This window comes from Cydia pomonella, chromosome 1 (assembly GCF_033807575.1).
Source record: "Cydia pomonella isolate Wapato2018A chromosome 1, ilCydPomo1, whole genome shotgun sequence".
Taxonomy (NCBI): domain Eukaryota; kingdom Metazoa; phylum Arthropoda; class Insecta; order Lepidoptera; family Tortricidae; genus Cydia; species Cydia pomonella.
Genome location: NC_084703.1, coordinates 13,349,729 through 13,365,493, shown reverse-complemented (window position 1 = coordinate 13,365,493; position 15,765 = coordinate 13,349,729). Strand labels below are relative to the sequence as shown.

At 35.1% G+C, this 15,765-nt stretch overlaps 1 protein-coding gene across 2 annotated transcripts in view; it reads left to right on the top strand.

Annotated features, from left to right (window-relative positions):
• The window catches only part of LOC133515727 (uncharacterized), a 36,713-nt gene that overhangs the window by 2,540 nt on the left and 18,408 nt on the right, over positions 1 to 15,765 (top strand). For both annotated transcript variants that reach the window (XM_061848302.1, XM_061848294.1), the window contains exons 2-3: positions 5,434 to 5,627; positions 10,524 to 10,860. In XM_061848302.1, the coding sequence (XP_061704286.1) occupies positions 5,434 to 5,627; positions 10,524 to 10,860 (531 nt within the window). The remainder of the gene's footprint in view (positions 1 to 5,433; positions 5,628 to 10,523; positions 10,861 to 15,765) is intronic.

Here is a 15,765-nt window from a genome sequence, read left to right as displayed (position 1 = left end):
GAGATCCTTAGACGTGCCGATGTCGCCGGAATAGAGGCCTACCTAATGAGACGACAGCTACGATGGTGCGGTCACGTCTCCCGGATGTCCCAGGACCGAGTCGCGAAACGCATCTTCTACTGCGAACTGCAAAATGGTAAGCGAAAACGAGGCGGCCAGTTTCTGCGGTTCAAAGATGTGTTGAAGCGGCATATGAAGAGAGCTCATATAGAACCAACGACATGGGAGAGTCTAGCTGGTGACCGTCCACAGTGGAGGCATATTGTGCAGACGCAGGTGCGTGAATTCGAAGCCAGGCGACGCACAGAACTTGACGATAAGCGTGACGAGCTAAAGGCCAGACCACCTATGGCCATAACATATAATTACGTCGGAGGGGTGCTGACCTGCAGCGAGTGTGGCCGCACATTCGCTGCTAAGATTGGCTACGTCAGTCACCTGAGAGCGCACCAGCGACACTCTCAGCGGTAGAAAGCAGTTGCTGTGGCCGAAAACGGCTAGGAGACGATGATGATACTTCTGGTCAAAAGTCTTTCGTGATTATAGTTACATGAGAAAATTGAAAGTTTGTACGGAACCCTCGCTGCGCGAGATAAACGAACTCGCACTTGACCGGTTTTTAGGGTCCCGTAGGCAAATGGCAAAAAACGGAACCCTTATGGATTCGTCATGTCCGTCTGTCTGCCCGTTTATGTCACAGTCACTTTCTTCTGAAACTATAACAACAATACTGTTGAAACTTGGTAAGTAGATGTATTCTGTAAGCCGCATTAAGATTTTCACACAAAAATAGAAAAAAAAACAATAAAATTTGGGGGTTCCCCATACTTAGAACTGAAACTCAACATTTTTTTTTCATCAAACCCATGCGTGAGGGGTGTCTATGAATAGGTCTTCAAAAATTATATTGAAGTTTTTAATATCATTTTTTTTTTTTCTAAATAGGGCATAATAAAATAGGGCATGTATAGTTTACAAAAAATGTCTAAGGGCTATTTTTCTATTTATTTAGAAACAAACAGTCATACACAATTTTTGATCAAAACTTATAGATAAAAAATAGACCTATAGTTTCATATGTAGAAATAAAATATAAACAGGTCCGTGGCTATTACAAAAAACAAAAAGACTTAAATCTGTATTTTATGATAATATTACACATAAAAAATCCCGCAATTTTTTTTTATAGTCTTAGCATTTTACTAGGTCCCAAACACACCTAAATTATTCTGCAAATTTTTAAACAGATCAATCCTAGTTCGTATTTATTCGTCATATTTAATTTAGGTTGCTCATCGTAAAATGTGCCTACTTTTCTCCAGAATTTGCTAAAAAATTCGAAATCATTGATATAAATCATGCCGATTTAAAATACACCATCACTAATCATGTTTAACACTTAAATGAAGTTGGGACATAGACATAGCCATAGACATAGAATTTTTTTATTTAACACCACATTGAAACATGTTTACAGGCAATGCTACAAAACATTACAAGCCTTAAAATGAAACTTAATTAGGCACAAATTTATGTTTACATGTAGATATAAAAAACTTTTAAAATTATGATGCTAAAAAGGAGCGAACCTCAGCATGTGTTGCAGCAGTTGTGATATAGTTTTAATGTACGATATAAATATAAACATTAATTTAGGAGCAGTGTTCCCTAGTAACTTTGCCTCCCAATTGAATTTATTTCAAAACTTGCACTTTAGAGGTTTTACAGCATTTTAACACCTTGTTAGTAATAGTTTGCTCCAATAAGAGTAATCATAGTCAAATTTTGAGTATGTGAAATGGAAATGGTGAGTCAAATTATAATACATGTATTGGGACGAAATGTAAAAATATTTTCTCTTAAAGTTATTTATTTTTAATACTATTACAATACCTAATCATTAATCTTGCTGTCTGTGTATGTATACATGGGAAAAGTACAAAAATATATTTAAAGGTATAAAAAACTAGTACTGATCATTTTACTTACGCCTTAATCAAAATAACTAAAACGAGTTCTGGGTGGATATTATCCGTTATTTAATTCAATATAATAATATAATATACATTCTATCCCCAAATTAGGACAAGTTCAAGTACATTATTGTCCATTTTTTGGTGGTCTCTGGGCATACGTCATTGCCAACACTTAAACAGACCTTTTAATGGAAGATATATACCTAACTATATTTTTGGAGCTAACTTACCCGAAATCGTGGAGCATAGTAGGCACACTAGGCACGTTAAAATGAAAGTAAGCCTTGAATAAACAGAAAAGTCCTCATAATATTGTGAATATAAAATAGCTGATTATAATTAAGTAAAATAAATAAAATAAAAATCGGCCAAGTGCGAGTCGGACTCGCGCATGAAGGGTTCCGTACCATTTATAACGTATTAAAAAAAATCTACTTACTAGATCTTGTTCAACATTTTACCACTTTGGACACACATTTTACCACTCTGGAACTGTCTCTCGCGCAAACTATTCATTTTAGAAAAAAATGATATTAGAAACCTCAATATCATTTTTGAATACCTATCCATAATACCCCACACGTATGGGTTTGATGAAAAAATTTTTTTTTTTAATTTTATGACGTTTTTAAAAAAAACTACTCACTAGATCTCGTTCAAACCAATTTTCGGTGGAAGTTTGCATGGTAATGTATACATATATTTTTTGTAGATTTTTCATTCTGTTATTTTAGAAGTTACAGGGGGGGGGGGGGACACATTTTTTCACTTTAGAAGTGTCTCTCGCGCAAACTATTCAGTTTAGAAAAAAATGATATTAGGAACCTAAATATCATTTTTGAAGACCTATCCATAGATACCCCACACGTATGGGTTTGATGAAAAAAGATTTTTTGAGTTTCAGTTCTAAATATGGGGAACCCCCAAAATTTATTGTTTTTTTTTCTATTTTTGTGTGAACATCTTAATGCGGTTCATAGAATACATCCACTTACTAAGTTTGAACAGTATAGCTCTTATAGTTTCGGAAAAAAGTGGCTGTGACATAATCGGACAGACAGACGGATATGACGAATCTATAAGGGTTCCGTTTTTTGCCATTTGGCTACGGAACCCTAAAAGCCTTTCATTTCGTTTCAGATTACAAAAAGAGTGAAGATAAAATTAAATTATAATTATATAAGAAAACTTACTAAATACATATAAAATAATTGTATAACGCAGGGAATACTTCCACAATGTCTCAAGATGGGGAAGGTTATTCCACTTAACAAAAACCGGCCAAGAGCATGTCGGGCCATGCTCAGTGTAGTTAACTCTTCAATAAGCTAAACTGGAGCTTAAAGTACTTATAGTAGATTGTTAACCAAGGGATAAAACGGTACCTTTCACCCGAGTTAAACAAATAGGCAAATTTGCATAATCAGTACCTAATTAAAGTAACAGACTTACTTGCAATCGGAGACTTTGCACGTCTAAAGATAAATATCCCATAGCGAAAAACATTTACATTGCAATACATGAATAAAACACATTTTTTAGCGATCTGCAGTAATTTTAAAATGATTTGGTTCATTAAAGCATGAAAAAGTAAAGTATAACAATAAGTCCTAGACGTAATGCATCGTACATGAGTGCAATAAACGAATATGAATATAATATTAGCGGGATTGCCTCTTACTTTTTATTTTTTACTCGTTCGTTGTAAAACTGCCAATAGTCAACGGCTTTACTCATACAGCCAATGAAACTGATTTAGACAAATTAAATATTAAATAAAAATAGAATGAGTAAGATAAGCAAATTTTTATCTTAAATTTTAGCTTATTTACATGAATAATGCTAAATAACTTTAACAACATATTTAATGTCGTAATAACATTTAGATGTGGATGTATGTACGTCTTTTTGCTATGAAGGTGAAACTTTTTGCTATAACTCAAAAACAGCTAAACTGATCATGTCCGCTATAGTTTTCATTTAATGTCTTTCTTAAGCTTTACTTCCACGATGATTTTAATATTTTTTGGACCTATGGTTTAAAAGTTAGAGGGGGGGGGGGGGAGGGACACATTTTTTTCTTTCGTGGTGATTATCTCCAAATATATTCACGATATCAAAAAAAAATGTTAAATACCCCTATTAGTTTTGAAAGACCTTTCCAACGATACCCCACACTGTAGGGTTGACACAGTAAAAAAAATCACCCCCACTTTACGTGTAGGGGAGGTACTCTAAAAATATATATAGATTTTATTGTACGACTTTGTCGGCTTTATTGATTTATATGTCCATGCCAAATTTCATCTTTCTAGCACTAACGACCACGGAGCAAAGCCTCGGATAGACAGACACAGATGGACATGGTCAAACTATAAGGGTTCATAGTTGACTACGGAACCCTAAACAAGGAGAAATGGAGGACCCTAACAATTATAGACCTGTTTGGATTCTTCCAGCTGTATCTAAAATATTAGAGTCTATAATCAATAACAAAGCAACTGAATATTTTGAGCGTCACAGCTTGTTTAATTCGAACCAATTTGGCCTTCAGAAGGGGTAGTCAACAGAAATGGTATTGAGGAAAGTTATCGATTTTGTGTTCACAGTCAAAATTCTTTATTTGTTATTGGATAGTTCGCAGAAATGCTCTAGTATTGGCCAAATAAAGAAACTTGAACTTAAAACGTACCAACTAATATATATATATATTATTTTAATATTTCGACGGATTGTCCACAGAGCCCCTAGTGTAAATTTATTCGATTTCGAAATGTGACGTACGCGTTTGCGATAAGTCTCATTTAGTATGGGATTTAGACACACCGCACCAAGCGGAACGTTTTGGAAACTCAAAATCTCATACAAAATGAGACTTAACGCAAACGCGTACGTCACGTTACGCCATCGAATAAATGTACACTAGGGGTACTGATTTTAACGTGCAAGGTAATTAAACTAGGTATGAAATTCGAAATCAGCATATTTTGCAAGCTTTTATTTAACTTGCCCTGTAAGCTGTAAGTATAGGTATGTATGTATGTACCTACATATGTTAATTTGCTAGTGTGGGTCAAATCTTAGAAGCTAAATATGACCACTTTCCGATTTCCGATTGTGCTGAAATTTTGCATACATATGTAAATCGGATGACAATGCAATAATATGATGACGTGAAGTTGATCTGATGATGGAGACAGGAGGTGGCCATGGGAACTATATGTGATAAAATAACGCAAACTAATTGTGTTTGGGGTTGTTACTTGTTAGAATTGTTCGATGAGTATTAATTGACTGTGGAAAGAAGAGTACAGTCAGCGATAAAAGCTTGTACAAAAAATGTTTTTGTCAAAAAGTTATTCAGGTATTGACTGCCAAACAGTTGGTGGCCCTGGCTGGTGTCCTTTTCTAATGAAAGGTTAAGAACCATTGGTTTTGACAATGTTTGTTTTGTTAGAGCCCACGCCGTCTCGAGTGGTGGCGCTGGAGCCCGCACTGCGAGGCCCGCTCCGCCAGCGCGTGCCCATTCCAGAGTCGCGAGAGTACCTGTTACCGAGGTTCCCGCTGCCACACTTTCTAGCATACGATGACAGCCCCCGGATGGCTCCACCGCCGCAGCGAACTTTACACGACCACGATTGGCTGAATAAGGTTAGAATACAATTTATTTTAGTCGGATACTTACGGAGCACATTGTTAATTTTTACAGGTGCCTATAATTTTAAAATAAATTCAGTCCTGTAGACAACTTAACAGCTTTTGTGCTTATACGTAAAGATAAAATCACACTAGTCAATAGAAAAGAAGCACTTATTCTCCCTTATTGCGTAGGTATAAGGTTTTATTGCTTTATCTACGGTTAACAGGAAACACGCGTCTTATTGCTCCTATGTGTACTACCTACTTCCCCGCAGAGACGCGGGCTGCACTTTTTAAGACTGAAGACATTCGATCTAGGGAATGTAAACCGGTTTTTCATTGTATGTAAATTCCGGTTAATAGATAGTAAGATAGAATTTTTATTCGTATTAATCATACACTGTCAGTTACATATTAATAATTAATGTAGATTCACATGTCTATAAATTATTTAAATAACCGATTATTAAAAGAAATTTCATACAAATAAAAACCGGTTTACATTCCCTAATTCTATCTTTTTTTAAATACTACGTCGGTGGCAAACAAGCATACGGCCCGCCTGATGGTAAGCAGTCTCCGTAGCCTATGTACGCCTAGGAGTTTCATGCGCGTTGCCGACCCAAACCCCCCTCCCCCTCGTTGGGCTTTGAACATTAAATCTTAACATTAGTCTTGCGCTTAAGCACGTTAGAGAGCTTTCATTTAAAAAATTGTTTTTTTAATACAGTTGCTCAAAAAGTGCTACTTTAGCTTTACGTAGCTGTTTAGCGTGCGGAAAGTCGGATTTCGCGAACTAGTGCTTTTTACTTTTCCACTTGTTCCAATTCATGACTATAATACTTATTGATGAGTGTTAATGTTAGTTTCCTTTAAAAGTCGTAATCAACATAAAAACCTACTGTTAATGTAAAAATAATAAATATAAGCATATTTCATATTTTATTACTTACCTCTTAATTATTAGAACACGTTCATTTTTTAATATTTAATATTGAAAAACCGTTCTTAATAAGTTGTCTGAATGGAACGGAATAGCTGCCGAAACGCCTGTCAAAGCAGAGGCGTTTTTTCTTACTGCAAAAATGTTTTAAGTTTCCAAAGGCAACATTCGATATTGTTTTCATACAATTTAAATATACGGGACACACATAATCGTAAATAACGATACTTAGGTAATAATAGTATAATATTTATATATTTACAATTGTTTCTGTCTTATAAACATGCATAAAAAAGACTCGTTTTTCTTATTTTTCGCAACTGTATTAAAAAACGTCGTTCGATACACGTGCTAAAATGTCAGTCTACACTCACCCCGAGTCGATATCTCGGTACTTGTGAAGTAATGACATACTTTCCGCACTAGCATCGAAATTTACTATTTCAACGCACTTCCTTAAGACGACGTTTTTATTCCACCGATTTTTGGCTCATAATCCTAGATATTAAACACGCGTGCTTTTTCAGCTATGTTTTTCAGGATATTATAACACTCGTGCTTTTTCATTATATTATCCGACTGAGTTAAGAAGGTAACTGATTGCTAATTATATGCATGGAAACGGAGCCTTCTTAATTTGGTCGAGAAATACATTTTTTTAACCAACTATTAGGTTTCAAATGTTAGTTTAAAGAGGTTTTATCACACCAAACATAATTTATAGATTAAATTATCTCGTAAATTTCATTAATGAAGAAACATGTTACATGTTTTCAATTGGCTGTTTGTTGATTTCGTTGGCGTCTTTTCCTTGCGCGCGCATTGGAATCGTGAGTAAAAAAAAATAACGCGCCAGCCATTTTCCGTATTTGTCATAACATTGCAACAGTTTTGTATGTTTTTGTTTTTAGTTTATATATTGACTAAAATGTCATTTTCAAAAATTGAAAATGAAGAACACATAAAATTGACGCTGCCAGTAACACTAATAGAGGCAAGAGCCGAGAACGATAGCCTTTTGGCTACGGAACCTTAAAAAAGCTGCAGCTTCTGCGGTAGCCTTTAACGCATACACTGCCACCGACGCATATATGCGTTCACCGTCATACAAGTTTGTTCCTAGGCCACGCCCCCTGGCAGTGAATGCGTTAAGTTAAAATTGCGCAAGTGGCTTCTTAGCAATACATACTATTCCATAGACGAGTTTTTCGATCTCCCTAACATATAAATATTATTTATTGTAAATGTGTTAAATTAAACGTGTTAAATGTGTAATAATTAAATTGAATATGTGCCTAATGATATGAAAACCATCATGTTCATGACATGTAACTTGGCGTTGTAAATAAATTATTTGTATTTGTATCTCTGGTCTGGCGCTTCACAATACCAGCTCCTTCCTCTTGACTCCGTCCAACGACGGGCAGTTATTATTGTCGGCGATCCCGATCTTAATGACGGCTTAGAATTAACCTCTTAGCCTTCGGAGAGGCGATTGCTCTCTTTGCATGTTCTACCGTCTCTAAAATGGGGAATGCTCCGAAGAACTTTTTGAATTGGTGTCATCGTCACGTTTTTATAACCGCACCTCCCACCAAAGGAGCAACGCTCATCCTCACTTCTTTTCTTTGACACATGGGCTACATGGCACACCAAGAATGAGAGAGCATCTCATTCGTTTCGTCATAGAACGTGCAAAATGTGGAATGAGTTGATTCATGAGGTATTTTCTTTGCGTTACGACATTGAATTCTTCAAGAAGCGGGTATTTAGAGTCCTCAAGGGTCGGCAACGCTTAAGTGGCTCCTATGATATTGCTTATGTCCATGGACGACGACGACCCCTTCCCATCAGGCCGCTTGCCTGCTCGTTTGCTGGCATAACATATCATTCTACTTCTATTTATTCTTATAAACCTAAAAGCTACATGCATGCCAAGTTTCGTGCTTTCTGCCGGATGGGACCTTACCTCCATACCAAAGAGGATTGATAGTAACAGAGAGGTAAAGTCTAAGAAAAAAACGTGCCCCCTAGTTTATCATCCAAAAATAAAACCTTATCTCGTTATAGAGGTTAGATTACATTTTTCGAGTTATGGAGGTTTGGCTTTGAAGAAAAAAGGGAAATAGCTTCACGTTTTTTTCACGTTAACGACGATTTTACCTTATCGAAGAGCGAGTTACCGACGTTCCACTGTAAATACATAGTTATTTGTTTTACAATGGGGCCAGGTTGTTATTTAACCCCTCGTGAAATAAACAAATTTTGTTACCGAGTGAAACACAAAATTGTTCACTACACCAACACGACTAACTACTACTAAGTTTACAAATGAAATCCAAATGAACGCTACCTATTAAATGTTTGTCATTCAAAATTTGCATCAAATTTCTTTGCCACTCTTATGGATAAAATTCAACTGTCTCATCAGTGTTTGGAGAATAAAGAGATCCTTTTCGAGCTGGTGTAGCGAAATAGTACATTACGATACAAGTGCGAAAAATAGGAAATTTAAACGAGTGGCGATAAATTAAAACCGACCGAAGGGAGTGTTTTAAATCGACACGAGTTGCGAATAATCTATTCGCACATGTATCGTACAACGTTTTACAGTACATAATGTACATATGGCCCTTTAAATGTTCGACACAGTAACGTAATATGCTAATTTTCGCACGTGTGCGGTAAAGTAGCACCATATGTACTGTAAATTATATTTACATAATTACTTTTACCAATTGTTGTAAAATTACTCTTTCTGATTCTGGAGTGTCTGATTTGCTTTCCATTAGAATTTCAAATTCTTAAAGCATCTCATAACTCCGTCATTTCTGAACTGATCTTGAAAAACTTTTTTTTGATTGTATTTGTATATATACAGATTGATCCCGTTATTGTCAAAACTCAGTTCTGATGATGGGATCCATGAGGAGTCGAGGGAACTCTTCAAATAGGAAAGGCATACATATAGTCATTTTTGTATTTTCATCAACAAATTAAGCATTTACATGTAAAAAAGTGACATTTGATGAAGTGGAACTGCTCATGCTGATGTTGATCAGAATGGAACTCTTCAACGACGCATAGTTCCCGCTTGGCGATTTGTCGTCTTCGTTATGTTTGTTAGGCAAATTAGGTTTTCAGGACAATTTCTTGTCAAGCTCGAGATCTGATGGTAGAATCTATGAGGAATCCAGGAAACTCCTCAAATTTTAAAGGCATACATGTAGTGATTTTTGTATTTTCTTTAACAAATCAAGCATTCACATTTAAACAAGTGTCATTTGATGCAATGGAACTGCTGATGATGATCAGAATGAAACTTTTCAACGACGCATAGTTCACGTTTGATGATTTGTCTTCTTCGCTGTGTTTGTTAAGCAAAATAGATTTTAAAAACAATTTTTTGTCAAGTTTGAGTTCTGACGATGGGGTTCATGAGGAATCGAGGTAACTCCTCAAATGTTAAAGGCATGTATATTCATCAACAAATCAAGCATATGAACCAATTCATATGAAACATTACACAATGACGTCACGGTCAACTCACCAATTTTTGTTACATCTCTATCCTATTTATTATATAGAACTGTTTGAAGTGTGTTTAAAAATAACTGCTATCTATGTTTTTCTAATAATTATCTGGTACTTTATTTCATGCATGGTGTGAAATAATTTATTTTAAATACAGTCGAATAGCCTATTGCGGGAATCTTACCAGTCAACCATAGGGCAAATCTGAAATGTGTCAAGGTGGGTGCAGTGATAAAAAAAAAACATTTTACCTATTTTTCTACATAATTAGGCGTAGGTAGCTGTCTTTTTTATTTCATTGTATGAAACCCAAAATCAACAATCATCTTTCTTTCACCCGGTCTCCCTCACTGAAGGGTTTAATTTCTTAAAATTATACACATATGTCAAACCTTGGTCGTACCTATGCATTAAGAGTAATTACCTTGCAGGAAATTGATCGCATCAATCAGATGTCAGGTGAAAGTGAATCCATCGTGAGACCATACGACGACGATTTGGCCCGCTGGATTGCCCGTGACCCTTATGTGCAGCGTATGTTCGAAAGTCCCATTAAAACGGCTCCTAGCCACAAATTGGTTCTAGAGTATATGAACGAAGTAGATGAAACCAGAGAGCGACCACGTCTAATGCCGGCTCCCTCTTTTCATGAAATAAAAGGCCTAAGCAAACGCCCTGAGAACCCGGTCAGAGATGATAGAAAATCATTTGCACTTACACCTCTTGATAAAGGCTATTTTGAACCAGACCCGAATGCGAAAAACCAACGTAAGTAGTAGTATTTTGGCTGCATACTGTACTATGTTATAAAATATACGTTCGAATTTGAATTTGTTTAACGTTATAATTTACTTCTTAATGGAGTCCGTCTAAGTTAACTCAGTTAAGAATGTGAAGCTAATTAAATAGGAATTTGTGTTTTTTGGCGCCTCTTGCACACTCTGTCACTGCAAAGTCCGTGAAAAGTTAGCTTGGTTTGACTCTAGTACTTGTATGTAGGTGTATCTACCTAAGGTGTGGTACTTTAACAACATTGAATAAACAAACCGATAAGCCGATAGACTATGATTCTTAGTTTAGGTACCTAGGTATGGGAAGTACGGACAAAATGACAGGCTATTTTGTTTTTGGACCATTATTTAAAGTACTTATATTTGTTTCAGTTATTAACACAGCCTTTAAATTTAATAGTAACAATATTAAAGGATATATTCAGGAAAATATAAAGGAATGAAAAAAAAAATCATTTTGTCCATATAGTATGGGTAAAATGATGCACTAAGGATGGACATAATGGCATACTAAAATTGTAAGGGCATAGTTTACAAAAAAAAAATAGTCTTTTTTAGAACACATCAGCATGAGCCCAACGAGGACAATTTTTACATCGTAACCAGCTTCTTCTTTCAACGGGGTTTAGAACTGACATAACACTATAACATTTTGTCCATATATGTCATTTTGTTCGTATCTTCACTTCACACTTAATGCCGAATTTATGCTTTAATTTCATTGCACCTAAATATCATAACGCCATTGTTTTGAGTGTTGCGTCGTTTCAAATTTAGGACAATTAAAGACTAAATTTCAAAACAACTTGGTCCCAAAATGCCTAAATATTAAATTGCTTCCTTTTTATAATGGCTGAATGTCGTAATAGTAGGGGAGCCGAAGATGCTAAATTTGGAGTAACTCTACGGAAGGGTAGAAAATGGGAATAAGAATTTACTCGTGCGAGTTAGACATTCAGAGAGGATGTTAAAGAAGTGAGCTCTACAAAAGCTCACACTAAAAAGTTATTGAATTGTTGGAAATATATAAAAAAACACCATCTAGAAATACTCGAGAGTGTCAGATTGATGTCCCATTTGTTAAAACTTACTATGATGTGGAAGAGTATCTTAATTCTGACAGTTTATTATTTTTATTTTTTATGATAATTTCCAAAATTTCGTATTTATTTAGATACTTTTTTATTTGTATTTAGTGTAATTAATTGCGTCGAATGCTGTAAAGTAGACCAAAACAGAACGACGCGTTCAAAAGACAATTTTTTTTCATATTTTTTGGTATAATTATTTAAATTTTAAGATTGATAAGCTTATTGAGAATGCAAAGCTATAATTTGAGCTCGAAAAGCCCAAAAGTTCAGGAATGGATATATTTTCGAGCGCTTCAAGCTCGAAAATAGCAGAAAGTTTCGTACATGGCCTATAGGGGTCAAACATTTTACCCTTTTTTTAAATCTTCATCGTCATCCGAGGAAGTGTCGTATATTGCACATCAACTAAATCCATTGGGTCGTCAATATTGGATTCAGCCACTATATCAATTACAAGAAATCATTATTACACTTTTTACCACCAACAACAAAAAGGTAACAAGTTTCGTAAACTTATTTTATTTGCCTACCACATGACCTGTGTGCAAAATGACGTCATTTATTCGTGATAAGGTTCGAGCCTTAACATAATATAGGATAATATAGCACTCATCATGTACCTACTCATTAGGTAATATAGGTACCTAATTTTGGATTTAGGCAAGTATTTAGGAATGTATTTTGAGAAAATACTTTAGAAATTCTGGGATTCAGGCGTTTTGGAACTATTCCGTTTTGAAAACTAGGAATTTTGGTATACGGGGAAAACGAAATTAAGGTGCAATGAAACCAACGCGAGTTACTGCCTATCTAATATGCGCAGCGCCAGCGACCATACATCAATTGTACAAGTTGAACTCGCAGTCTGTTGTCTCATTGGTACTATAAAAAAAACTCTCAGATCACCTTAAAGTCCTAAAATATTGATTTATTGTAGTATATTTTGAAATTCCGTATTATTTTGCTCTGTTTACGGCTAAAATAGAAAAGTAAATGCTTACTACGAATTCATGTTCTGTTTTTGTGTAGCCACTACTCTGAGGTGAGGATGGCGGGTGGAGCTTGGCAAATTTCAACAAAATATTTATAAATATAGTGTATTAAAAGTTTAATAGAAACCAGTGTACCTCTCCCTAAAACAAGATATAAAAAAAAGAAAGCCCGGTACGGTAGTGGCGGGTAGGTGTACTTCCGTTTGTCCCAATTACTTTTCACCAAATTTCACATCCCAATAAACATATCGCAGTAGTTTAATTTCCCAAATGAATCTTTGGCAAATTTACACTTCGCAATTAATTTGTTTGGTTTAATTATCATTTGGCATCATTTTACTTGTAATTTTTTTAAAGATATTTAAAAACATATTAACAAATGTTTTTAATGGGAAGGGTTTTTTAATATTCATAAAACCGCCCAAGGACATGTCGGGCCAAGCTCAGTGTAGGGTTTCGTAGTTACCATACTGCCCGAACAGGCCAAATGAGGGCTATTCATTAGTAAATATCATGTACATTACCTTCGCAGTGCTTTGTACGTCTTTTTCTAAGAGAACATTTTTGCAATAACTCAAAAACGGCTAGACCGGTCGCTATAGGGGTGTGTAATGCTTAATATAATCATAATAATACATTACGATACAAGTGCGAAAAATAGGAAATTCGAAACGAGTGGCGATAAATTAAAACACGACCGAATGGAGTGTTTTAAATCGACACGAGTTGTGAACAGACGGAGAGATGGACATGGTGAAGCGAAACTATAAGGGTTTCAAGGTAACTACGAAAACCTAAAAAGAAAATTGATCAAATGTCACTTCGAAAAATTGGCAAATAGCCAGTGATTATTTTAGGATCCTAGTAAGGATGCCATTTATGACGACAAGATTAAGGTGTGTATTTAACATGGCTAAGTGCTTTACACAATTACTTAATTTAGTCTTCCTAACTAGCTTCCTAACTAAGTAACAGAAAAGTCACACTACACTGAATTGTTTATTGAATCTTAATTACAGACTTTTTTATTTTATGTCCTTTTTTTTCACTGAATCCCATTCAAATCCGTTCCGTTCTGTTTGTGTAAAATTAAAATTAATACATAATATAAATATATATAAAATAACCAAGGATGGTATTTCAATTGAAAGCAAAATTAAAAATACTCGCATTGTAAGAAAAATAATACAGGGATATATAAATCTCAATAGCTCTATTGAGATGTAAATCGTATGTCATGCAATATTTTGGAACATGTAAGTTATGCTTACATTTGACTAAATAATACTTGGTAAAATAAAACTTGACCAAGTAATTATTTGCTTAACAATAATATGCCAAAAAAGGGATTAGTTATTTAAATGATATTTGGGTATAATAGTTTGGGATGTCATACTTTGGGAAAAGTTTTTTGCCCATTCATTAGTAAACTATTTCGTTTAAATTTGCTGAGGTCCACCCGCCATCCTGACGCTCACGATTGTAGGTATGTCTTCGAAATGGCTTAATAGCTTAGGTTTATGGTAAGTATATATAGCAGTGGCAGCATGGTTCCATTTTTATCGCTTGTCACTATGTCCGTCATTTTCGCACTTACATACTTGTTAGAACGTGACAGGCACGGCGACAAATGTTAAAGAGCTGGAACATATCAGGGAATAGCTCTTTTCAATAAGCTGCCGTTAGACCAACACCGTGCTTGTATTCAGTAAAGGAATTATTACTAGTGTAAATGATTGACATGGCATTGCATAGTAATTTTTACATTAATGTTAATTATTACGTGCTTATGTAAATTTGTAGGTGTATTTCATTAGAATGTAAGAATTATGTATTTAAATCACTTGATATGACACTAGTAATTATGTGCATGCTTAAATCTAAATAGGTCACAAGTAAAAATGAACATATTAACATTTTTACTTGTGACCTGTTCGTTAATTTTAATTTGGATATTTCTGTACTAGTCCTAGTCTTTGACATAGATATAATTTAATAGTTACTCTCTGTATAAAATTTGTCTTATATTGTTATGTGTACTGTTCTTATATAATTTCAAACATAATCTTGTATTATTTAATGAAATAAATGAATTAATGAATTGACATCTTGGCTAGACCCTCTGATCTGTTTCACGTTTCACCACCACAGACCTGGGGGCTGATTTTTGAATTTCGAGCGCTCGAATTCGTCACTCGTAAATCTGGAAAACGGCGCATTGATATTTTAGAAATACGAACAATAAATAAATTGGGAATCTAATTGTATTGACCACTCGTTTTCAATGATATTAGTAGAATTTAAATACCTAGTAGTGGAGATAAATTAAAGGGAATTACACGAAATCGAACGCTCGATTTTGTCACTCGAAAATCATTGTGAAAACGATGAAATTGTATTTTTGAAATACGTGCGGTAAGGACCACTTGTTTTCAATTCTATTAATTCAAATGAAATGCCTAGTAGTGGGAACATTCTCAGTGGCAGTGGGGAAAGTAATGAGGTAGTCATGGGTTGGTCACGTGGTTGGTCATGGAATTGGCCTTGGGTTGGTCATGGGAGTTGTCATTGGGGTGCTCATGGGTGTGGTTATCAATTTTATCACTGGGGTAGTCATAGTGATTACTGACCACTCCTGCTCAGCGACAAGTGCCCGCTAGTCCATTCTATACATCTGATAGTGCGGTCCGAGTGAAGTCATAAAATTTTTCGTATGCGATTATTTTCAAATACTTCGATTTCAGTCAGCGTCAAATAGATAGTGACGGCTAAACTGACCAAATAAATCGGAACACATTC